The sequence below is a fragment of the Eutrigla gurnardus genome (assembly GCF_963514095.1).
Source record: "Eutrigla gurnardus genome assembly, chromosome: 20".
Taxonomy (NCBI): Eukaryota; Metazoa; Chordata; class Actinopteri; order Perciformes; family Triglidae; genus Eutrigla; species Eutrigla gurnardus.
Genome location: NC_139931.1, coordinates 16,767,991 through 16,794,616, shown reverse-complemented (window position 1 = coordinate 16,794,616; position 26,626 = coordinate 16,767,991). Strand labels below are relative to the sequence as shown.

At 41.9% G+C, this 26,626-nt stretch overlaps 1 protein-coding gene across 2 annotated transcripts; it reads left to right on the top strand.

Moving 5' to 3' along the window:
• Positions 1-1,615: 1,615 nt before the first annotated feature.
• LOC311030827 (beta-1,4 N-acetylgalactosaminyltransferase 2-like) lies at positions 1,616-26,014 on the top strand. 2 transcript variants are annotated; one of them, XM_084036845.1, is made up of 12 exons: positions 1,616-1,689; positions 9,973-10,106; positions 12,683-12,826; positions 13,054-13,160; positions 13,988-14,025; positions 20,362-20,428; positions 21,617-21,730; positions 21,995-22,081; positions 22,576-22,757; positions 23,061-23,204; positions 23,421-23,649; positions 23,732-26,014. In XM_084036845.1, exons 1-12 carry the CDS (start codon positions 1,687-1,689, stop codon positions 23,929-23,931), a joined length of 1,449 nt encoding a protein of 482 aa, XP_083892971.1. In that variant the 5' UTR covers positions 1,616-1,686; the 3' UTR covers positions 23,932-26,014. The 2 variants fall into 2 exon arrangements, with proteins under 2 accessions (XP_083892971.1, XP_083892970.1); XM_084036844.1 differs by lacking the exon at positions 1,616-1,689 and adding an exon at positions 6,698-7,768.
• Positions 26,015-26,626: the final 612 nt, after the last annotated feature.

Here is a 26,626-nt window from a genome sequence, read left to right as displayed (position 1 = left end):
CGACTTGTTAAATTATCTTTTAAATTGATAAAAATCATATGTGTAATTCATGTTACTAGTGTGGAAGAAAACTCTTCAGGTCCAATTCTGTGGCTGATTCAGATGAGGTTTAATCATTGACAGTGGAAAAAGGCAGTCACAGCGCTGCCATAAAATCCTTTCTAACGAGTGTGGGGCTAGTCAAGAGTTTTATACAGTTTACAGAGAACATGGAGGAAGGTGTGATGAGTGGATTTGCATTGATTCAATACACGTCTGCTTCCGAGAGGAAGAGACTTCAGTCAAAGGTGTGGCTGCTCTCGGGCCAGACTGGTTTCTTTACACAATGTCACAACAGTGGCCATTCATCAGGCCTCGATCAGTCATGTTAGAAAAGGATGTTTCGGAGTCGTTCCAGGAAGGGGGAAAGACCAAAATGATAACAAAATTTAACCACAGTCAAATCGGAGCAGCAGGACATTTGATGAGTACAAGAGAAAGGAATATTAGGATGAGATTAAAATAAAACTGAGGTAACACATTTTCTTCTACAAAATACAAATTGAATAAAAAAAGTGAACTTGTCTCACATAATTGTTTTTCCCGAATTAAGGTCCCAGGGGGACACCAGAAGGGGCGTGACTGAGGCTATCTATAGGAATTTAACTGTTTGTGTTGCATTTGCAACATTGCCCAAAGTTGTTGGTGTTGCACCTTCTTGGATATTTGCATGAATAAACATAACACTTTAAGTGAACACATGTGCTGATTGTTATAAGAATTTTGTATAACCTCATGTCTTAAAGCTTCTTTGTTTAGGTTACAACCTTGAGGGCCTCGTTAACTTTAGGATCCTTGATAAGTTGTACGGCCTTGGCATCCTCGTTGACCTAGGGGGGGCCCATGTCTTCAAGCATGTGTTGAACTGTTTATGACTTTAGTAACCCACTTTAGTAGCCATATCTTAAAGTGACTAATTGTTATCAGGGGCCTTGTGCACAGGATGTCTTGTTCTACACGAAGATTAACTGTCAATGAAGCATTATCTCCTGAACCCTTAAAAGACTCAAGTCATAACACTGATTTGAGCACTTTCTCTGTAGCATCCTCATACGTTGTTGCATTGTAACTGCTCCTCTTGTACAAGATTAAAGTCCGACGTCGACTTTATTTCTCTGTCTCTGATCTCCTCCTTGGTTGATTTGTCTGTTCACGAAGAAATTCTTTTAACACTGATGATATTATCAACTAACGCCAAACCATTTCACGTGTTTTCATGTCAAAATGTAGTTTGGAGCCTTCATCGGGTTCCTACTGGGGACAGGTCTTGTAGGGTGTCACCCCCTGTCTAGCTAGCTGACTTTAAGATCGAGTTGGTAGAAATGATTTGCGTTAATATAACATGAAGCAATGAGCAAGCTTAGTTAGTGCCACTCATTTAGATAGCTGACTTTGGTCTAGGATGCCGAATCTTGAATTTCCTTCGGGATCAATAAAGTATATCTATCTATCTCTATCTAAACTTCAGATTTTTTTCTGTCTGCCTTCAACAGATAACGTTACTGATGAACACGTTTTTCAACATTTGTTGGGAGGGTTGTTTTGACTGTCAGCATTGTCTTGGGGAGGTTAGTAGATAGCAGGTAACTGGAGGAAGTTGTTTAGTGTTTTGCATACTCAACAAGAGTGGAGCGGTGAGAACAGCAAATGGTAAGAACTGATGTTTCTATAATATTTCCATCATTTGAAAATGATAATTTTGCCACCTATAGTACCATTTTCAGTAATATTACACATTGTACCTGTTATAAAGTGTACATTGGTGTGATAGTAACAGCTGTTTCTGGTACTCCTCTCCTTATTCCAAAGTGATTTATAATTTGCACATTGTTTAGGTCTGAACATTTTTTTCTTTGTCTTACTGGATTCTTCATTGAATGATCGTGACAGGCCACCATACCAATGTTTCTCCTTCTTTTTCTGTGTACATTTAGTATGAATTTGAATCTTGCTGATGTTTTAATCCTGGTGTTAGATAAAGGGCTCTCTTGTTTGCATTCATTTCCCTGGCAGCTATCGACCTGCACTGTGCGTGTTATGAAATGAAAGTTAGTATAATAGAAAGTTGTTGGCCATATTTCAGGGGAAAGTGTTGAGCCAGTCTGCCGTTTGTTCTGTTGGAAACCATCTTTAATGGCACAGATATCGTCCCCAGTCACACTCAAATATAATGTCCAAGTTTAGAAACAATCTGATGAAATATGGAGGAATGCTCGCTTCAATGCCTCATACATCTCAGGAAAGTAATAACTAATGATATAGAGAAGAGGCCTATAGTGACACAGTGGAGGGACCCCCTATTACATAATGTATAAAATTGTGTTGTTTATTAACTGGTCAATAATAATGTGTAGTGCAGCTTATAGTGCCATGTCTAAAATAACTGTAATTATGTATGTTTACAATGCTAAGGCATGACAATAATAATTGTTGACAGAATCATATATTTATAGAACATATTTTAATTCTATTTTGGCATTTCTACATCACATTCACCTCATAACATTGAATAAATAGGAGATTTATATCTGCTCATATAGGTTGTATTCATGTTAATGTGTATTTTTGGACATATTTAAATTTTTGGAAGAAATAAAGCTTGGGATCAAATCATTTTGGGGACTCCCTGCAGTAACTCTGAAGGATTTAATGATCTGAAATATTTCTGTCCCCGGGGGAAATTGGGTTAAATTTACATTACAGACATTTCGGTGGTTTATTTATTCATGTCTATTCATGTTAACATTATGCCAGTATTGCGGTGCCTTAACTGTTAAAGCCAATGAGTAGCTGCTGAATGTTTATGATTTTTGAAATTAATTAACCAAAAAGGTTATTTTCTGCCATACCATTACCCTGTTATTTAGTCTTATCACCAGTAGCATACCGTGGGGTTTCAATCAGGGCCTTCAGTAAAAAAACCACACACACAACCACAAAAAAATACACCGTCATGCACTAGGTATATGCACTAACGCCAATGAGACAGTTGATCTTCAACCACCACAGCGCACAGGCACACCACTGTGCATCATAACATCTTTAGGCTACTGCAGCATCACTACCAGATATTCCGTTATTATTCCATAGTCTGTTTGCGCAACTTCAACGGATTCAATGAAGTAAAGCGACAATATTAGTGCACCACCTTCACTTCAATAACAAAATGAAACATTAGTAGGGCCTATATGCCAAATATTTTACAAGAGCTATTCCAGCCAGAAGGTGTAGCCTAGTTGAGAGCCAGTTATTAAGCGGCATCCGCATCCAACTCAGCATCGTATTCTGATAGCAGAGAGAGTAATTATCTTGATTCAGGGACTCTTTCCCCTCGTCGTGTCCTCTGAAAGACAATTCTTGCTGTACCAAAAATATGACAAGGTTGAGGCGCTTCAGGTCTCCGCTGCTCATCCAGCTACAAATCGACCCTGGACTCACCAAAGGTCTTCCAATTTTCCCTCCTATAAGGTGGCGCTCGGATGCCTGATGTTTGATAGCTGCCTTGGTGAAGCTATTTAGGCTGTTAAAACCCGTGCTGTTCCATGCTCCCACACTGGTATTAGAAAACAAACAGGGTCAGCAAAATAGCTTGTTCCGCTTGGTGCTAGCTGTTAGCCAGTCATAGCGGTCGTAGTTACCCTCAGTGAAGTGCCACACAAAACCTTTGCCGGCCTTGGTCCGCCCATCCAGCTTAGGTGTAGGTCTTCCTCTTGAAATCATTTCTGTCTTCTCTCCAAACGAGCGCCTTGAAAAAGGCACACAAAGGAGATCGGAAACAGGATCGATAGGTGGTGTGAAGGCAGCGGCCATAGCTTAGTTCACTCACAATGCTCTAAAAAACCTGCCAAAGGTTCAAGCTTCATTGATGACATCAGCGCCAGACACATCGCTGGGCCACTGGGGCGTTCTGTCACTATGCATCAAAATTTGATTGGCTGATGACACACGTCAGTCAAAGTTATAACCAAATAGGAAATGGCAGCTTCAACGCAAGGCTAGCAATATTACTAGAGCAGGTCCATGGAGCTGTGATGCATTTAAAGACATATGGAAAATCCAGCTCAGCTTCACAAAAAATAACCATATTCTTTCTGCAAATATTATCGTAACGGACTGAAAAAGTAATTGAATTCAGACACGTTCAGACACATTAACTTAATTAAGAGACCCTCTCCACCACCTCTCCGTTGATGCACAGACGGTAGTGGTGTGTTTTTTTAAATTATTATTCCTTTTGTTTTCTCTGTGTTCATGATGAGGTCAGTGTATGGACCTCCTCCCTGAATGGTTGTGTCGTCTGCACATTTGATGAGTGAGTTGTGAGAGGGAGTGCAGTCATGGGTGAAGAGGCGGTAGAGGATTGGGCTGAGAACGCAGCCTTGGGGAATACCAGTTGCTTGTAGTCCTGCTTTGCTGATTGTATGCCTCTGTGTAGGTCTTGAATGCAACCTGAGCTGGAATTAACTTTCATTGTATCTTTTTAACACACAAAGCAACACACACACCCACACACACGCTCAGATTTCGGTTCGTTCGAGAGGAACTGCGCCTGGAATGTAGACGAGAGCAGGCGTCAGCTGTAGGAGGTGGAGTCTAAAAGCTGCGGTCCATTGGCCTTCTAAGAACTGATAACTGAACTGATTTCCTCTTAGATCTAATCTGTAAGGTTTGTGGTACAGCAAGTTGTGCCATATGAGTCAGGGAGGAAGAAAAGAAGGAAAAAAAAGAAAGAAAGAAAAGGATATTGTTTCTTAACAGATTGGACTTTTATTGCAAAACATGAGCCAAAGATCTCACGTTAAATATTAGAATCACGCAGGAAACCACTTAACGTGGTGTTTAGTCTAGATAACAGCAAGTGAATGCTCGGGATCAACACCCGCAGGAAGGAATTTAGACTTGACTCCTCCCCTTCTGCTTTCTGTGCCTCCGTTCTCAAACTCCTTTCGCATCGGGAAACAACAGCAGCAATCTCAGAGCTAGCAACCTTTACTTATGCCCGATGTTGGTCCTTGTTGTGAAACGGCCACCATCAGTCGGAGTTGTCTTGGTACATCTCTTAACTCATTGTTCATTGGTTTTGGTATTGGTTTACAGTGTTGGGCAAGTTACTTCAAAAGCGTAATGCATTATTTATTACTTGTTACTGTCATTTCAAAGTAATTAGTTACATTACAATATTACTGTCTTTGAATTGTAAGGCATTACACTACATTACTTTTGCATTACTTTTCAGAAAATAAAAGGAAATATGGATTCTGTGTTCTCAATAGATCTTTTTGTGTTCAATGCAGCTCATTACACAGCAGGATGTGATGTTTTTCGCTTCAAAATAAAAGAACGAAAAACGGAAAATGACTCGTATCCCGTTATTCGTTTTAAAAACGGAAAACGAGAAACGGAAAGCGACTCGTTAACTGATATTAGATATTGTGTTTATGAATGGGATTCGGGGATGAAATAACTGTGCCATTTTTCATTCCAGATTTGTCTTTTTTAATGACCCGGAAGGCGCTGTGTTATGCTGCGAAATTACCTGAAAGCCTACCTGAGACATTTAGGGGAGCTCTAAAACACTGTTCATTAACGCTCTGACAGCGTCTGACGCTCGCGTTTTGAAGTAAACCTACTGTTTTAAACTCGCACCTAAAGCGTTATGACGCGGACATAAAAGCGGTTCAAAACCAACAGAGAGAATCGGAGCCTCCGCCTTTTCGCCGCCCCCCCTCAGCTGTTGATCCTCGGTGTGACTGCAGGGGTCGGCTGCGCTCTGACCGACCGGGAGCCGCTCCGTGAGTCGGTGTCCAGCTCATGGAGCCTGCTAACAACAGCGCTTAATTAACATAGTGTAGAGTTACACGGGCCGGCTTTCACACTTTTGGCAAATTTGTATAAAAACAACACACCAATTGATCTCGGGTTTAAAATGCATTGTAACGCGCGTTACTGAGATTTGTACCGAGTAAAATATTACCGATTTTTTTTTTGTAATGCCTTACATTACCGCGTTACAGCAAAACGTAATGCATTACAGTAAGGCATTACTTTTGTAACGCGTTACTCCCAACACTGTTGGTTTAGTAATTTTGCAACAGCTACAAACAGCTAGCAAATCGTCTGTGTTTTTATTTAGTCCAGTGAGCTCCTCCAGAGCTAAAGTTTACGGACGGTTACCAACGATCAAATCAGGTGTTTCTTTTGTTTTAATTAAGGTCTCGTCACACAGTCAGCATACGTGCAGGTTTTATGTGGAGTTTTCTTTTATGTGGAATCAGCCATGTTAATGATGGGGCTCGACGTTCCATCCAAACAAGTTTCCTCCTAACACTTTTTTGCTGCCGAACCACAGCGGCTTCCGAAGCTTAGCACCGCCCAAGACCATAGTGATTGGTTGAAAGAAATGCAAACGAGCCAGGGCGTTTTATTCCCTCGATCCGGGAGGTGCGATATACTGTAGCCTAGTTTCGAGAGACATGGTGCCAGTGTCAACATTCCAAAGAATTCCTGTGGCTTCACCTTTCCTGCCAAAATAAGCAACCTGATGTAGGCTTGCAAATGGGATCAACATCCTTCCAACCATCCTACACGCGTCTCCACCTTCTCAATGGGTGGTGTTATGAGTAGCTCAAATGTTGACTTTATGTCTTGAACATGGCTTACTTCCTCTGACTCAGACACACTTCTATGTCACGTTCTCTGACAAAGAGCCGAGACAAAACCTCACAGACAAAAAAAAAAAAAAAGAGGTCATTTTCACTTGAGAGAGGGCATGAAGAGAGAGCCGAGCATGTAGAGACAGGGTTACAAGGCTGCTCTGCAAGTGTTTATATGTTTGTAACATTTTGACATTTCTTATATGTGTAATATTGCTAAAACAACCTGGGGTCAAATTGACCCAAAGGAAAAGTGATGTGTCCAAAGTGTGTACAGGACATAGATCATCATGTTGATTTTTTGTTCACCTATATGCCCCCAGTAAATTCGGAAAAGTCACTGAATATCAAGTAAAAAAAAGGTGTTAACCCTCCTTTTAGAGACTTTAAACATTGAATGGGCTGAAGAGGGGGGGCTGAGCTTGAGGGTAGCCATGTTGCATGTGGTTTAACGTCTGCTTTGTCACCTTTGTTTGCTGTGACTAGCTAATGCGCTTCTGTAACGGCTTCCGTATTGCAAAGTTAATGTTAGCTTACATGTAACTTACCGGTAGAAGCTGTTCATGGCAGTGCATTAGCTTGAAGTCAGTGTTATCTCGAAAACAAACTGTTATCTCTAAGAACTACTTCTTAAAGATCTGCATGGTTATAAAGGTAAATCATCATGAGATAACGAAAAATAATAAGTCGTTCACGAGATAAAATAAAATTCATAAAAAAAATCCACGGCCGTTCTCGGCTTCCAAAGGTGTGTGATCTGAAAGGATTAAGAATGTATTTAAATAAAGCCCTACAGTGGAGTGCTTTACTACAGGTGCAGAAAAAAAGACTTTGTTGTGGCCTGAATAAACATCAGCTGTGAGTGATGTGGCGACCCCTACTGGTGGCAGTGAGTTTGGCCAGTCACTCGGGTTACACCTGTGCCCAGCGTCGTGGTGTTGATTACATGCTGATTGGGTCCAGCTGTGTGTGTGTTTGCTCTGCTGTTCTGTTTGCCTGGCGTCGTGGTCTCGGGAGATGCACCATGCAGCTGGTCCTTCCCCTCTAATGTCCCATTGATGGGTGCAGCACAGAAGGTAGGTTTTGCTGAGACTTGTCTTTAAGCTTCTAAGACCTGACATTTTTCTCTTCTGTATATTACTTGTTGCATTCTGCAGCACACACACATATCAGTCATCCACTTTGTTATCGTAGGATTTCCTCTATTACCTTCACTCTGCATATATACTCTTTATAAGCTGCTAAGTATCATTTTGAAGTACTTATTATTATTATATACTTATTTTCTCCTGTATCTTCATTCTTCTACACATTCCAGAGTGAAATACTGCACTCTTGCACAACCAGTTAGACAATACAACACATTTGTTAGAATGAAACCAGTGGCTCCAAACCTTTTTATAGCATGTGAACCTTTTTAGAAAAGTCATTTGGAACCTGTTACATTTAAGATGTCTGAGTTGTTGGCAGTTTCCAGTTTTATTTCAATAATGGCTGAAGACTTTTTATTGTAATTGGCAGTCGGTAAGGGCATGTGCTTTTTTCATGATAGTGACAGAAACTGCCATAACATGTCCCAACTCACTAAAAAGCAGGTTGTCTACCCGCATACGCTTTTTGTGGGAACAGTAACTTATTTATGTTGTGTAAACGGAACGAAAGGAACTGGACCGCAAATGGTGAGAAAAGGAGTTTTTCCATAATATTGCCATGGCTTATAATGCTTTCAATTTAAATGAGGGAGCTTCTTCCTGGTGGATAGACACTGGAAATTTGACAAATACAATTTGAAGCCGTCTATGAAATGTGAAGATAAAAGTGTGGAGTGCATTTATAATGTGCATATATATATATATATATATATATATATATATATATATATATATATATATATATATATTAAGATTTTGATGGAATAAAAGGAAAATGGCTGAAGTTGGTACAAAAAGAGAGAATAAAACTAGAGCAGGACACAAATCCTGCTGCTGGTGAACTAGGTCCAGTAGAAAAGTGGTGATTCATGAAAGTCATTGTTCAAACGAAATCAATAATTTCGCTCTTGTTGTTCGCATTTGAGGTAAAGGCAGAAAAGATATGAAATCTCCAAACCAATTAGAAAAAAAAACAGTCTAATGCTCTGAATTTTACATATTGTTTCAGCTAATATTTTTCAACCTAATCAATTATATTTTCACCATTGATCATCTCTGAAGCTGTGGCTCTGGAGCTTTCCTGAATTAAAGAGCATTTTGAGCGTGAGAAATGTATGTATTTTATTTCTTAATTAGCCACTAGTTTACTTGTATTAGTTGTTAGTAAAAAGCTGCACTTTGTATGAAAATGTAATTGCGTTGAATGCTGCATCACATCAATCATTACGCATGCCGTGTCATGACTTAGACTACTCAATAATAATTCAACATTATGTATGCTTCAATTTGGGATGCATAAATATCTGAAATTAGTTAAAGAAGGATGAAGTTTCTGTTTCACGTGAGAATCATAACTAACATGTGTTTCTACAACTCAAACATGGAACAGTTGACAGGAGTCAAATTAAAAAAAATTGAGATTGAAATCTACTAATTTGTGTACAGGGACATGAATTGCCCACTTTTTTGTGTCATAACAACTTTAATGCTGATGTTTTCATGCTTGAGGCACGACAAACCACTGGTGTCATGATTGAACATTATTACCAAGTCAGTGGCTTTGATGGTGTCATAGTCAAATGGATTTATTTAATTTATGCGTCCACCATGAAAAGCGATCCCAATTGATTTTCCACTGGCACTGTTTTTGTTCCTAACGACACTTAAAGAAAAGAAAAGCCTGACAATGCTTGTCCCACTACATGAAACCAGTAGATTGCATTTGGTGACTATTTCACAGCCTGCTGCGCAACCTGATTGTGATATAATACATAATGAACATTTTATGAATGTGAACATTTTATTGTATTCATGCTCTATGTACAAAATCAATAAACCCAATTTGAGTTGTTTAACAATCTAAGAGAACAGACGTCAGACTTCCAGGATATAATTTGGTTCAATATACTTACAGATATTATAACATAGCAAACAAACGATTGCGAGAGTAGCAGCAGGTGGTTAGTAAGTCATCTTCTAGGGAACCTGTTTAACTGCAGCGTGCTGTTTGTTCTGTTGTTAACAAGTTATGAAGGGTGCAGATCCTGTTCAGTCTTGTGGCAGTGAACACAAAATCTTCTGCTGAGGGATTAAGAGGCTAAACATTAAGTGTGTTTCTGTCCCTGCAGATGGGTGTGTCTAACAGAGCACTTCAGACGGCCGCTGCTGTGTGTGTGATCGTTCTGCTGACGGTCTACTTCATGATATTCCACAACTGTCTTGGAGAGCGAGACCAAGACGCCCCCAAGACACACAAACTGTGGTAAAGCTCACTCTGTTCCTGCATTTGCACTTCTTACTGATGTACCTTAAAATGACACTTTACACTATTCTACATGACCTTTTATTTTGTTATTGTTCTATTGTGAGAAAAGGTGATTTAGAGACTGTGTGAAAACAAGTACAGGCACACAAACAGTCCGAAGAGAGAAACTGATGTGTGTGTGTGTGTGTGTATATATATATATATATATATATATATATCATGTACATGGTACCTCTCAGATTTTGCTGAAAAGCAGTGAAAATATGCAGTTTCAGTGAAGTTTCAGGTCAATATCTCAAAAGGTTTGCCTGTGGCGTCCATTTGAATTTCAAGTGCCACACCCCTTTTTGACACATTGCAATTTCGCATTTCATTTGTTGGCATTTTTGGAGGCCCATAACTTCTGTTCTAATACTGATAGAAGACTGAAATCTGAACGTTCAACAATGTTTCCAATGAACCAGTCATCATCATAGATATAGGCAATGTAAAATATAGTTTTGTGGTTGATCTGACTGCGAGTGTTCTGCGAGTGTTCTGCCTCCGGGTGTTCTGTATCCAAGTGTTCCGAATCTGATTGTTGTCCTGCATCGACATCTGTGAGTATTGTATCCTGTGATATTCTTTTCATCCGTATCTTATTTTTGGAAATTATGGTATAAAGCAATGATGTGATCGTGTTCTACTGATCGTTTTGGCCGAGGTGTAACGTCTCTCCTCTTTGTACATTTCCTCGTGTTTTTTAATATCTTCTGCACTAACAAAGAAGAATGTAATGTTCTAAATGTTTTCTTTTGCCCACTGAAACATCTCCATTGGTGTCAGAATATGGTTTGCATCAGTGGCCTGCAGACTTGGCCACTGACTTGGAGATAAGGGGTTAATTTGTGAGTGTGCAGTCTAAATATTTAATTGTTTGCCATCGCTGAGCATAATACTCAGTTATTTCCACAATTTTTATGCTTTATCATCACTAAATTATCCCTGATCTACATTCCAGACTTCTGGAAAAAATGTCCTAAATGGTGCATTATGAAGAATAAAATTCATATTATGGAGCTTCATAGTCAAAGGTTTTATTTCATTAAAAATAACAAATATGTATCTTTATCTGGTATAAATCCCATTAGGATCATCAAGTGCCCACATGGTCATTTGGGGGTCCAAATATGGGGTTCCAAAAGAGTCACCTCTACCCGAAAGGGTTTTTGGACCCCATAAAACCCCCACTAGTGGTACCATACCCTTCAAATTAATTTTGGCAAGAGCAAAGTTCCCAAATATAACAAATGATCCTGTTTAGAATAAATATGATAATTAATCGTGGTGCTAGTGGCACCCAAAAAGAGAAAAATCACACATGCCATCAAATTTTTTTCGGACAGGTGACCCACCTCTCACCCAAACAGTAAGGAATGTTGATTCTGCAGAATTGTGTAGTACAAACTACAATGAACTAACAGACACATTTTCAGTCTTCTATCAATATTAGAACAGAAGTTATTGGCCTCCAAAAATGCCAACAAATGAAATGCAAAATTCCAATGTGTCAAACAGGTGTGGCACTTGGCCACGGGCAAACCGTTTGAGATATTGACCTGAAACTCAGCAAAATCTCAGAGGTGTCATGTACATGGGTGGCTGAGTTGGCATGGAATGACCCTATATAGAGGTGTCATGTACATGGGTGGCTGAGTTGGCATGGAATGACCCTATATATAAATATATATATATATATATATAGGAAAAAAATAAGGATTGTATTATGTTTGCATTTCCTTCGAGATGTAGTTGGTTTACAGTGAATTTGTCATCTCTGGTTCAACGCATTGAGCCATATCCTTCAGTTTGTTATTGGCCCCAAATCCAAAATGGCTCCCACCGTCCATGTCACTAATGGTCTTTTCAAGGGGTTGGTGTAAAATGCTGAACATGGATTCTGGGACTTTTTGGGTTGAGGGGATTCATAAACGATGTTGTTGTGTCATGGACTGTAAAACTACAGGTACAAAAGAGGTCAAAAAGGTTTGTAATGGATGGAAATGAACCTTCACTCTCTGTAGTCGTGGAGTATCTGGAGATGACCCAACATTTCTGAATTAATTGAATGATTGTGTTTATTGGAATATATTGGCATACATTCCCATCAGTATCCTACGGAGCCCCGGAGAGGACATCCTGAGAAAAAAATCTATTTATTGAGGCCACGTTTTACTACATTGTTCGCACAAGATACAATTAGTTCCCTCGTTTTAATTAATTTGTGGCCACGAGATAAGTAAGTGTGCATGATTGCCCTCCATCCCCAAAAAAACACACTTGCAGAAAGTTCATGCGTATGCAAAATTATAGTATTAACCAAAAAACACTTCAAACCCTATGGCTCACTGGAAAAGCCCAAACGGACCACGATTGGGCTACAGCATCTTCGACTTGTAATAGGATGTTATATTAGATTGGTTAGGTCTTTAGTTGTTGTTTTGTGCAAGCCCTCCAGCAATGTTTTAGTGTTCTTGATAATATGACAAAACGGAGAACAGAATTGTGTCACGGCTTCCATACGACCCTTCCAGGATTCCACCCTCGAGTCAACCTCCCCCACCGGGTCCATGCACTTGTCCTCGCGGCTCCACGCTTCTCAAAGATCACCTCCCTAAGGACCACTATGAGGAGCTGATGACACGGCGAGCAAAGCAGTTCCAACAACACAAAGCCAGGTATAGATGGGTGGATGGATCACTGAGATGCTCTGTCCAATTACCACTTAGGCATTATTATCCTCATGTTTACCCCCATGAATATCCTATCATGGCATTTAGTACCCATTGTTATAAAAACGTTATTTAAAACACAATAAAAACACAATAAAAAAAAAACTGAAGCGTCAAATGACAAAAAAAAGTTGTTTGCACTTGTTGTGTATAAACCTTTTTCTTTCCAACAGGACTACGTCCGTTTTATCCAGACTGCTGTTTGCTCCGTCCAACTCTCCTCTTCAGTATCCTATCCAGGGTTTTACAGTGCTACCTTTGACCTCCACTCTCATACCAGGTATGCTGCTTTATCTCTGTCTAGTTTTTACAATACATCAAAGTTTTACAGCTTGCTGCAATCATCCATGTGGCAAAGTATAAATGTTGTCTTTGTGCACAAATGAACAAATTTGGCAGAACAATGGCAATGGATTAATGTCCTGGTTCATTAGTACCGTTGGTGTTTTTAATGCAAACCTTCAGACTGTAAGAGAAGATGACACGAAACTCTCTGAAGACAATACGTTTTGCAAGTTATATGTACAGGCACATTTGGCAGAATGAGCTAATGCTTGTTTTTGTTACAAAGTTAAGTTTCAACCGATTTTACAATTTGAATGCTTACTAACACGTCCTGTGTTACATTTAAACTGTTTTGACCAAATTTCTTGACTATATACAAACAAGAAATGTCACAGATAAGCCAACGTCTTTTATCACAATAAGAAAAATGGTAATGAGCTGCTCAGCTAATTTATCTGACTCAATTATTTTGTGTGAAATTCTGTTGTTGAATTCAAAGAATTCTTTAATAAATGTACACATAAAACTAATCAATTCAATAAAATGATTTATCAAAGGTAATGTGTCTGGGTTAGAATGGGTTAATGGCCTTAACTGTGCTCGACAGTGCAGTGAAGGCTGCATTCCAACCTTTTTTGCTTTGAGAATTAAAATTTATTTGTGCCTTATTTCATATCAGGGTAGAGTGACAATGGTAAAGAGGCAGACAGGAAACTGGAGACTTTTACAGTTTACCTGGAGGAAGTCCCCTGTTTGTAAAAGTCATCAAAGCCAGAGGTGAATGTTTCCTTCTGTAAAAGTATGAGGTCACTTTTATTTCAGGTTTAGCACTGCATGCAGGACAAAGAAGCAGCTACAAGGTTGGTGTGATCCCATTGATGCAACAGACTGCTAGAATGGTAGTGTTGGCGGGTTCATACAAGATGGCTGCGTTCAAGATACAGTACATGGGACGTGCTACGTATAGAACATGACTAACGTTGGCTCGTGGGTTATGAACATTTTGCTCCTGCCACTTTGGTTGTGGAGATTAATTTGACTCGGCAAAGATATTTTACAATGTCAAGATCACCTGGCTCATCTGGTCACCATCACTGCTACGAATCTTTACTCATTAATCTTTACTGCACGTAAACTTTACACCTGAATGTTTTCGAATTGTTGGATCTGATTTTAACAATTTATCATTGTACTGTCCAGCAGCCATCTTGTTGCACCCTCACTAACACGTGTTCAGGCCCTGAAACTGCTGCAAAAGATTAATATGATTCCAAAAGCCTTTATTTTGTATTTAGTAAGTTGATATCTTTTTCCAATAATATGTATAGCATGCATAGCATAGCATCTTCAACCGCTTATCCGGTGTAGGGTCACAACAGCTTCAGCAGGGGACCCCAAACTTACCTTTCCCGGCCCACATCAGCCACCTCTGACTGGGGGATCCCGAGGCGTTCCCAGGCCAGTGTGGAGGTATAATCTCTCCACATAGTCCTGGGTCTTCCCTGTGGCCTCCTCCCAACCCGGACCGGCCCGACACATTAACTGTAATTAAGAGCCTGAGCCCAATTTCAACCCGACAATTATTTTTAATGCATGAGGCTGTTGTATGTGCATATCCGTGGGAAGCGGCACCGAGCTCAGTCACAAAAATATAGGCTACAAATAATTTTATAGGCTACGTTAGTGCCGCGATTAGGATATGACTGGACAAAACCAACACGTATGTTATCGCCTTATTCTCCCACTAGTCACTTGAAATGATCCCGTACCTCGGACTTTCCTGATGACTTGCTCAACGTTAATTGTCCTGTTTTTAATTTATCCTTTATGTCTCCAAGTTCAATGTTGCACTTTTCGCGTAACTCCTTTATTCTTTGATTTAGCTGCACAGAGCGGAACCGTTATGAATGATGCACTATGTGTAACGTCTTTTTTTTTTTTTTTTTTACTTTGTGTAACTTTGTACACATTTCTTACGTAGACCTACTCTGCTAAACATATAACCAATAATGCCTAGAGTTCTCCTCAGATTAGGCCAATAAAGCAATGATAGAAAAAAAACAAAACATAAAACGAACGAACGAACAAACACAAACGCTTGTTTAAAGGCCCGACCCGGCCCGAGGGTAGTGGTGGGAAATTTTGGCCCGACCCGGCTCGGGCAGAGAACCTAAACTCTCTACTAGGGAGCCGCCAGGAGGCATCCTTACCAGATGCCCGAACCACCTCAGCTGTCTCCTTGCAACGTAAAAGGAGCAGCGGCTCTACTCCGAGTCCCTCACGGATGAGCTTTTCTCAGGGAGATGCCAGCAACTGATTAACCGAGAGACCGAGAGCATTGCCTTCCGGCTCAGCTATCTTTTCATCACAACGATGCGGTACAGAGAATGCAATGCCACCCCTGCAGCTCTGAATGTCCGGCCAATGTCGCGTTCCATTGTCCCCTCACTTGCGAACAAGACCCTGAGGTACTTGAACTCCTTCACTTGGGGTAAGGACTCATTCCCTACCTGGAGCAGGCAATCCACCGGTTTCCTGCTGAGAACCATGGCCTCATATTTAGAGGTGCTTTGGGCCTGTCGGTACCTTCTTCGGAGTCTTCCTAGATCATTTATTCCGGAATAACTCCTTCTTCAGTCGGACCGCTTCCCTGACAACCAGTGTTCACCACCGTGTTCAAGCGCTATGGCCCTTGAGGCACCTTAGATCTTTAGACCACAGCTCACCGTCGCAGGTAATGGAAGCTTTGAACATCCTCCACTCAGGATCAACGCCCCCAACTTCCACAGGGATGCCAGAAAAGCCCCGCCGTAGATGTGAGTTGAAGATCTCTCGGACAGGGGGCTCCTCCAGCCATTCCCAGTTCACCCGCACTACTCGTTTGGGCTTACCAAGTCTGTCCAAAGGATCCCCCCACCCTCTGACCCGACTCACCACCAGATCAGATGGTGATCAGTTGACAGCTCCGCCCCTCTCTTCACCCAAGTGTCAAAAACATGCGGCCTCATATCAGACGAAACAAGCACAAAATCAATCATCGACCTTCGGCCTAGGGTGCTCTGGTACCATGTACACTTATGAGCATCGTTATGTTCGAACATGGTGTTCACTATGGACAGTCCATGACTAACGCAGAAGTCCAATAAAATACGACTTCTCGGATTTAGATCAGGGAGGCTGTTCCTCCCAATCACGCTGCTCCAGTTATCTCCATTGTTGCCCATGTGCGCGTTGAAGTCTCCCAGCAGAACTATGGAGTCCCCTACTGGAGCCCCAGTCAGGGTCTCCAAGAAAGCCGAATACTCCGAACTGCTGTTGGTGCATATGCACAAACAACAGTCAGAGTTCCCCCCCCCCCCATAACCCGAAGGCCTAGGGAGGCGACCCTCTCGTCCGCCGGGGTAAAATCCAACACAACGGCTCTCAGCCGGGGATTTGTGAGTATCCCCACACCCGCCTGGTGCCTCACACCTTGGTCAACTCCAGAGAAGATAAGAGTCCAACCCCTATCCAGGAGTACGGTTCCAGAACCAAGACTGTGCGTAGAGGTAAGACCCACCAGATCTAACTGGTAGCGCTCCACCTTCCGCACAAGCTCCAGCTCCTTCCCCCATAAAGAGGTAATGTTCCACGTCCCCAGAGCCAGCCTCTGCTGCCTGGGTCTCGTCCGTCGAGGTCCCTGGCCTTCACTGCCACCCGTAGCCCGTGAGCCCACCGGATTGCTGAGAAGCAGGTGGCACGTGGCTTCTTCCGACTGTGCCTGACTGGGCTCTGTGAAAAGCCTGGTCACCAGATGCTCACCGACGGGCCATCCCTCTGGGCCTGGCTCCAGACTGGGGCCTGGGTTTCCTCCGGGCCGGGTCGCTCCTCTTATCCCTTGCTTTTCAAATAGAACTTTTCAAATACAGCTTTTTCCTATTGTCAAATTTAAAGATGATAAATACCAAAGCAATGTAACTATGAATAGGATGATGTTATTGGCATTGGCTTGGTCGTTCCAGCATTTCAATTTTGCAGGTAGTTTGGGCTCTGCCCACATCTAGTATGTCAAATCATTGCCAGTGTCCTATATATTTAACTTGCCGTTTAAACAACGCCTGCAAAACTTCCTTTGTGGAGGAGGAACCAGAGGAGCACTGCCAGAGCCCTACAACGGGACCTCCAAGTCCTGAAAGTGTCTGATGACGCTGTTTGGAATGTTATGCTGCCTGTAACATCATCCAGCATGAGCGGTTTGGTGGTCGGTCAGTGATGGTCTGGGGAGGCAAATCCTTGGAGGGTTGCACAGACCTACTTGTCATAGCCAACGGGACCCAGATTGCTGTTAGGAACAGGGATGACATCCTTAGAGCCATTGTCAGACCTTGCCCGTAGTTCCTCCTGGTGCAGCGGGCCCCAGGTTCCTCCTGGTGCAGGACTAGCCCGGCCTCAGTGAGTGTATAGGCAGTTCCTGGATGCTATTGCGTGGCCCTCATGTTCCCCTGATCTAAATCCAATCGAGCACCTGTGGGACGTTATGTACATCAGTAATGGTTTTTGATGAACTTGAATAATTTGTTCAAAATCTGATGTGTGATGTAAGTATTCCCTTAATTTTTTGAGCAGTGTATATAGAGGTATAGTGTATACCAAGATAGAAGATTTGGTCATATTGTTCAGCCCTAAATGAAAAGATATACACCCCTCTGTGAATAAAATGCTGGAGGGAGTAAACGGCACAGTACAGAGCCAATAAAGTTTGTGCCGCCGGTGTCTGGCTAGTGCTAGCATGTTCCTGGATATTAGCGGTAAGTAGGGTTGGGCATCATTTGGATTTTACCGATTCCGATTCCGATCCCAATCCTCTGTTTCGATTCCTGTTCTAAACGATTCTCGATTCCGATTCTTTGAGGTGCAGGTCAACAGGTCCAGTGTTGCCACAGTTACTTTGAAAAAGTAATCTGACTACTGACTACTCCTTTAAAAAGTAACTTAGTTAAGTTACTGACTACTTGATTTAAAAAGTAACTAAGTTAGATTACAACTTACTTTATTAGTTACATTCAACAGCTGCATCAGACTACCGATTTTGCCAATACTCACTTTATTGATGTGCTTTTTTAACAGTAACATCAACAATGTATCCACTGACATTTTAAGTTGCACTTGAAAACTATTTCCTGATAGAAAATACATGTTTTTATATAAAAAAATAAAGACAGTCTTTCTTGACTTCACTTAACTTAAATAATTGTTTGCATATTGTAATGGCAGTAACATCATGAATGAACATTTTATGAATATTGAACCGGCATTAGAGCAGCAAGGATTGGTTTTATGAAACAAATGAGCACAGTCCTCAAGTATGAGCGGCGTGATGACGAAGGGAGGGGGCGGGGCCAGCAAGCAGCGAGACATTTCTCCACTAAACACTCAAGAGAGACTCCGCTCGCATTTCAGCACAGACGGAGTTAGCAGGAGTTCCGTGAAATCGAGAACTCGTCTTGTTTATTCACACGCTGCGCCTTTTCACCATCACCGGGCGGGACCTGCTCTTTTAATGTGGTTGTGCCATGCTGTGACTCTAAATGTTTTTTTAAGTTTGACGTTGTATTCTTGAAAGTAGACAACACTTTGTTTTTAACACAGAGTGTACAACGAACCTTTATGTTGCCATCTTTTGCTGAGATGAAGTCGAAATAATGCTTGTATTTCCAGCTGGAAAATGCGTATCTCTCCCCCTCCATTGTTTACGTTTCTGCCGGTATAGCCGACTACACGCGACCGTCCGAGACGCAAGAAGAAAGCAGATCTTTTTTTTTACTGACAAAAATAGTAACGCGCCGTGTATTTGGATAAGTAACTTTAATCTGACTACTGGTTTGGCAATAGTAGCGCGTTAGACTACTCGTTACTGATCGTTCTATCGCGGAGTCTCCGCACGCCGGGCGGAGTAATACAAACAAACTAGTGCGAGCGGAGTAAAACAAACAAACTAGTGTGGACGTTTAAGAACCGAAAAAAAAGGATCGCAATTCCAACAGCTTCTTAACGGTTCCGGAACCGGAGGTTAGGAACCGGTTCCTATTTGGAACCGGATCTCGATTCCCAACCCTAGCGGTAAGCTCACAGTTCAACAAATAGACCTAGAACTAGAACCAAGGTTCAGTTGCCCGCCCGGTCCTGCTCACATTGAGCACTTTGCAGGGACCCTCGTGCTCTTTCCTGTACCGACTGCAGGGCCTCTTCTTGCTCTCTCAGCTTCTCTGATCTGATTTTGTGGTTTGGGGATGGCCTTCTTTCAGTTTGGTTATATTGAAGTCATTATAAACACAAACAAATGCATACTAAAAGCCTGGTGTCTTTTTGCTTTTACTCCAAGTTTTTTTTTTTTTTTTTTTTTGGCAAGCAAAATCATTGGTTGTGTCTAGATGGGGGTAACCCCTGATTTGCAGAAACTTGTGAAAACTCTGGCGAGACTTATTTCCCCAATGAACTCTCCTAACCTCGGGACTGAGTCATGCATTTTTGACATCCCTCTATTTGCAAGGTACCATACCAACACACAAAAGTCACATTTTCACACACTCCACGCAAATAGCAACGCTAGTGTGTTCAGTGTCAACAGCATTTAAACAAGAGAAATGTACCCTGTAGCAATATAATTTTCACAGTAGATATGAGATAGTAATATGTTTGTGAATGTTTGACGACTCCAGAGACCGAGGCCGACCACAACGGCTGCTGTTGGGTGAACACAACGCCCGCAGGTATAGGGAAACCAGTTAGTTTGAAAACTAGTTGGGACGTAACACTGGAAATGATGCACATGGTAAATGGTAAAATGGGCCTGCATTCATATAGCGCTTTTCTAGCTAACTAGCTACTGGTTGCACTTCACACTATATTCAGTCACTTTTACCCATTCACACACACACATTCATGCACTGATGGCAAAGGAGCCGCCTGCACATCTAACTCATTCATACACATTGTTTCATACACATTCACAAGCCGATGACGCAACAACATTAACTATTCCAAATCAACGCTCATCTTCAAGCATCTCGGGAGAGGTTAGAATTGAGGGTCACCATCTAGACACGACCAAAAACTATACAAATTACCAATGAATTCATTGTGCTTAGTGATCCTGTGATCTTACTGATCCAAGTACTTTCAGTAGTCCATGGTTTATTCAGAAATCTCTCTTCTAGGTGTCCTTGAATGTGTCCAAAGGGGTCCTCACCACAGAGACTACAGCTGATGGAGTAAAGGTCAAAGGTGAGTTTCCACTTGTGATGTCATGAGAGGCTACACGGCTCTCAGCGGGACAGTTCAAGTAGTGCACGGACACAAAGTTTGAATATCATCAAGGATTTAATAATGTTCTTGGGGATTAACAGAAATGGTGTTTCAAACTTAAACTGTAAATAAGGTTTCAGCTGCTCTCTAATGGTCCAAAGGTTAAATTAATGTCTGTCCAGCCCTTTAACGGTGGAATCCCAACTCAGGAACATAAACAGCCTTCGGGTTCAACCCAGTCAAACAATGTTCCGTCAGTGGGGAGGGGAATTCAGCCTCCCTCCAAACTTCGGCTCTCACCACTGTTGAAGTCTACCCCCGTAAACGCTTCAATCCACACTTAAGTATCCCAGTCTCCAGGTAGGTATTCCACCCGGTAACTTCCACACAGGAAACCCTCTTGTACTGGCTGGTCCTCTGCAGAGGAGACAACATGGAGCCCATCTCCACCACCACACTCTCGCACTCCCTGCGTCTCTAACCCTCAAAAGCCCTTCAGTCAATTAGTCACCGATCAGCCTCGGGTGTGTTGGTGGGTTGAGGTGTGGAGTTCTGAACTGAGCAATAGCAGTCAGCGGTTGGAGCCATCTCAGGGGAATATAGCTCTCCTCCAGGACACAGCCTCCCATGACCTCACACACTTAATAGTCATATTCATTCAAGAACTGGGACTATAACCTAGTTAAGTTGAATTTGTGACAACAAAAAGTCAAAGACTAAGAGACAATAGTTGATGACATGCTGCCTTTTGTTTATGGTTGAATCAGTCAAACAAAAGAAACGAATACTAACTGTTTCATCAAGATCTCCATTAGGAGAAAATAATGGCAAACCCAACTAATCAACTAGTGCTGGATGGATTATGGTGAGAGAGAACCAACAAACCTTTTTAAGGCATATGAAAGAGCGTTTGGACAAGTTGCCTTAGAAATGAAATGTGTTTTTAGTGACGCCATATTGATATAACTTGCATTAAGGTGTAGCAAAAAGCTATGATAGTCCTACAGTTAGGCCTGTCTTTAACTGCCAAAGTCACCTGTTAACACCTGAGATTCTTCATGACTTAACCTAAATGTAATACCAATCACTTTAAACAAACTCTCTAATGTGGTTAGAAGGTGGTGATTAAACAGCTGCTGTTTGACTATTGCGACGTTCTTGTATCAGGTGACGGTGAAACCGGACTGATTCTGGAGTCTAGCAGCCTGGTGCTCCTCAACTTTCTGTTGGCCAAAGTGTCCTACACCAGCACTGTCTACCACATACACACTGGAGACCTCGGTATGCTTCTGAGAAACTGGAAACCACAATCTACAGAGATGAAATGTACAAAATGGCATGCCTAAGTCACGATACAGGAAAAGTAATCAAAAAGTGCCAAATGTTTCTTTAACGTAAAATTTGAAATAGTGGGTTAGTGTGGAAAATGTTTGCATATTTTTCTCAGATACTCTGGCTGCTCGAGCCCACTTTGTTTCCTAAATGTCATAATGAACGAATGTGCTACTAGTAAGACGCAGCTTAGCTGTCCTTTCCTGTACTCAGCGTCCTTCCAGTTTGAGGACCACGAGGCGGTGTTTCCCATTACCATCAAACAGCCTCACCTGCCAGTCCTGTACGACATGGGAACAGGTAGGAGTGCACTCATCATGGTGGTCTTTTCAAAACATCACATCTGCTGTCTTATATTTAGGACTAGCCAAATTTTAAAATCAAACTACCGTATGAAAGATTCAGGATGATTAATCTAACTGTCTTTCTTTTGGGGAAACGACTCCGGACTAGTTTTATGAAGTTAAACGTGTTATTCATTCTCCATCCTAGCTTGCATCTTTTCGTGTAACAATAGTGTGATTCAAATACTTGTGAATGAATGAATACATTTATATAGTGGCTTTTAGCCACAGAATTATAACATAATAATATATAATAGAATAACGTATCCTCAAGCTTACAGCCAGTTGCTATGGATACATGTTTTGGCTGAGAAGGGACAACTGTTTGAAAGTGGAGACGACCATTCTGCCCAATTAATGCAGGTTACCTTGAAAAGGAAAACGTCCTGTTTTAACCTAAATCTAGCCTCATCTTGTTGCTCTAATTGACGCCACTTCTCCATCCGTCAGATATCAGAGCTCACGTCACCATCACCACAAAGACATTCCTGCGCTACCCACAACTCAGGGTGTTGTTGAGTAGCATCCGACGTTTCTATGGCGACATAGAAGTCATCATTGCCGATGACAGCTTTGAACCAGAGCACATTACTGGGGAACATATCAGACAGTACTTCATGCCTCCAGCCCAGGTACACACACACACACACACACACACACACACACACACACACACACACACACACACACACACACACACACACACAGACTCTCATTCTAAGACTTTTCATTTATTTGTCTGTCATCCATCAAACTGAGTTTTGTCCTCTTTTCGGGTTAATCTGTTTTAACACTGAGGATGGTGATTGTATAATGAATTGAAATACTACAGGTATCAATGTAAGTAAGCATCAATATGAACTCAATGTTTTGACAATGCTCTGCTAAATTTAACTATCTTGAAATGAAATGATGCACCGTGTTTCCTTCTTCAGGGCTGGTTTGCTGGCAGGAATCTGGCCGTCTCCCAGGTAACCACCAAGTACTTCCTGTGGGTGGACGACGACTTTGTGTTTACGGAGCAGACGAAGATAGAGAAGTTGGTGGAGGTGATGGAGGCGGTCCCTGAACTGGATGTGGTGAGAATGAAATGGCTCAGGTCCAAGGGGGTGTACTGGGGGGTTTACTGGAATAAAAAGTATAAAAACTTCTCTTGCAAACAGCGCTGTTCATCCTCCTTTGCACCTGTTTGTACAACTACAATGCGTCAACTGGATCCTATCCCAGCATGCATTGGGCAATATTGACCAGTAGTGAGTTAAAATCCTGGTTCTCTGGTCTCTCTGTTCTGACAGGTCGGCGGGGCGGTACAAGGGAACCAGTTTTATTTCTCTCTCATCTATGAGGAAGGAGATGAAATGGATGGCGGCTGCCTGCACAGGAAGTCTAATGGGAAGTTCCACTCACTTCCTGGCTACCCACAATGCTCTCTGGCCAGCGGGGTGGTCAACTTCTTCCTGGCTCGTACACATTCTGTACAACGGGTGGGATTTGACCCTAAGCTGCAGAGGTTGGCACACTCGGGTAAGTCCCAGACAAAGTTTGGAGTCCAAGTCGACGTTGTTCCAGTTTGTCTAAAAGGGTAATTGTCTGTTTCTGGCTCTAGAGTTTTTCATGGATGGCCTGGGTTCCTTGATGGTTGCCACGTGTAATCACGTGTCCATTGGCCATCAACCCAGAATGGTCCACAAAAAGGACGAAGAACCAACCTACAACCAATTCAGATACCCTGCAAAGAGTGACACAGAGTTAAAACTGCAGCTTCACTTCTTCAAAAACTACCTAAAGTGTGTCGCCTATGGATAGAAGACCACTAGAGGACATTGGTCATCGCTCTTAGGTATCCGTAGCGAGGATTCCTCACTCCGGGGCCAGTGTTTCCGGCGCACCGCGACCTGACTGGGACGTGTGGTGAGGGGCTGGACTCCCTGCAGAGAGCTGCTTTTTTACCATTACATTATTTTGTATAGTTTTGTTAAAGTTAAGCTTCCCCATATTTTCTATGGCCTGTTATGACAAAAAAAAATATTATTCAGTTAATAGTTATTCACACCATGAAAACGTCTCCACATGCTGGCACGCAATCAGATCTCAGTGGGACAGTGGCTTACCACCAAGAACAGGAGAATGTTGTACAGTCTATTGTGTATGTCTCCATTGTAATGTAAGAATGCATGTTTGTCTTGTGTAACGGTTCAGAGGTAAGTATGTTGATGATATTTTACTATTAGACCAGTATCAGTAAGATCCAGGAACGACTGCAGAGCCTGAAAGCCTGTGTCAGCAGAGATACCACACACACACACAACTGGATGGTTTGAATTCAAATGTATTGTACACAAAACAATAAACATAAAGTTACAGACCCTGCCTACCTAAGCCGGCTTCCTAGTGTGCGCATATGCACAATAAATGGGCCCAAAATAAATGAAATAAAATAGATAAACTTTAAATAAAGTGTCCTCTTTGGAGGTTTCCTCAAAGAAAATTAGGAGTAAAGTTCCATGTGCACTGCTCCTTTACGGAAAGAAGCAAAGGTCTCTTGTGTATGAGTGTGTGTTCTTGTAATATCTGTGTTCGAACTACCCGGGTAGATTTTTTTTGAGTGTCAATCTTATCTGTCTGTGAATGAAGGGGGAATCGATGATGCTGTGTTCTGCAGAGGAATCCTGCGGCTGGCCACACCGCCTTGCTAGTTCCTCCACAGTCAAACCTTCACTTTAACTGGCTCGCCACTGAACACCAAGTTCAGGTCCCGATCGACTCGGTCTGGGTAAAAAAACAATCGGAGCTAAAGCCCGCTAACAGAGGCGTTCCGTTCCACCTGAATCTTCACACGTTTCACCCGGGAGTTCTCAGTTGGTGAGCTGGGTGCTCTCAGGCAATATCTTCTGCCGAAAAGAGAGTGAATACCGGCTGAGACGTTTACTCATAGCGGACGCACTATTTCGAACAGCAAGCTCAGAAACCCAGGTGGGTTACACTTGCATGTGTGACGGCACTCTACTAACCCAAGACAAATTTAGGACAATGAAGTATATCTTATCGTATCCTTTATTATTATTATTGTTATTTTTACACACACACACACACACACACACACACACACACACACACACACACACACACACACACACACACACACTCCAAAAAGATTTCTGTGGGTATCTCTGTTAGTAATCGGTTCGTTCGAGAGGAACTGCGCCCGGAATGTAGACGAGAGCAGGCGCCAGCAGTTGGAGGCGGAGTCTAAAAGCTGCGGTCCATCGGCCTTCAAAGAACTGATAAGAAGTCATAAAAAAAATATAGGAAGGATGGATGGATGGATTATTAGGTATTAACCTTCTCAATCGATCTCGTTATGAGTTGCTCTTGGACATGGCTTTTTCCTCTGACTCAGATACACCTGCCACTTTGTTATGTTCTCTGACAAAGAGCTGAGACAAAACCTCACAGACAAAAAAACTTTTCTTAGAGGTCATTTGGAGGTCAAATTGGATATGTCGACTTGTCCTCTGGGCAGGTTGAGATCTCATAAAAAATGTTGTGTGCGGTCTGCTATACTATGTATACTAAATCCTCATTAGATGATAGCTGGTGTGAGTTAGTACTATACCCAGACTAGCTGACACCAGGACCAAGCCTACGTGATGAAAAGAGGGAAATGACACAATGATGGTGGGCATCCAGCAGTGGAGCCAATACCTCCTCTCTTGTGAGCTCTATAAAAAGGCGTAACATCATATTTTGTTGGGTCTATTGTAATAAACTACATTTGAACCTACATGGTTTGAGTTCCTGCTCGTCTCTACGTCATGCCTCTTTGGGCCACGACGTCACAAACAGGATTGGAGGAAGAGAAGCGTCTGCTGGCTGCATCTTGGCTCGGGGCAAATAAAGCTAGGAGGCGTTTTGCCACTATTTTTACTGACAGTTTAAATAGTATCCTCACATACTGCAGTGAGTTGGTGAGGTAGTCCTGGATCCCCACAGTGGGGTGGTGGTGCTCCCCTGTCCTTGTTGTTGAAGAAGGTGAAGAAATAAAAGAACATGATTCTCACGTGTATTGTCACATAATAAACGTAATATCTACCTGAGCAGAGATGAAGTCACTGTCCCACTCCCTGCTTTGTTTACATAGCACATTCAGTAATACTTATAGTAGTATATACACACCACTCCTTTTTCCTTCCTACCTATATTCTGAAGGTTTTACAGAGAAGGTTATTCCTATATCATGTACAGCCTCATTAATATAATATTTTATTCCCAGAAACATGGCGTGGAAGTTTATTTCTTATGGCTGTTGACATTTTTTTCCAAAATGTGTTTTTCTTTTGTTTTGTTTTTTTTAAACATAAAGTGGAGCTGAAGCCCCCGTCATGTTTTATAATATTTTTTCATAACACTTTTCATGTTGTTAAAAGGTGCACAGTATGACCGTGTGTGTGATCTGAAAGGATTCAGAATGTATTTAAATAAAGCCCTACAGTGGAGTGCT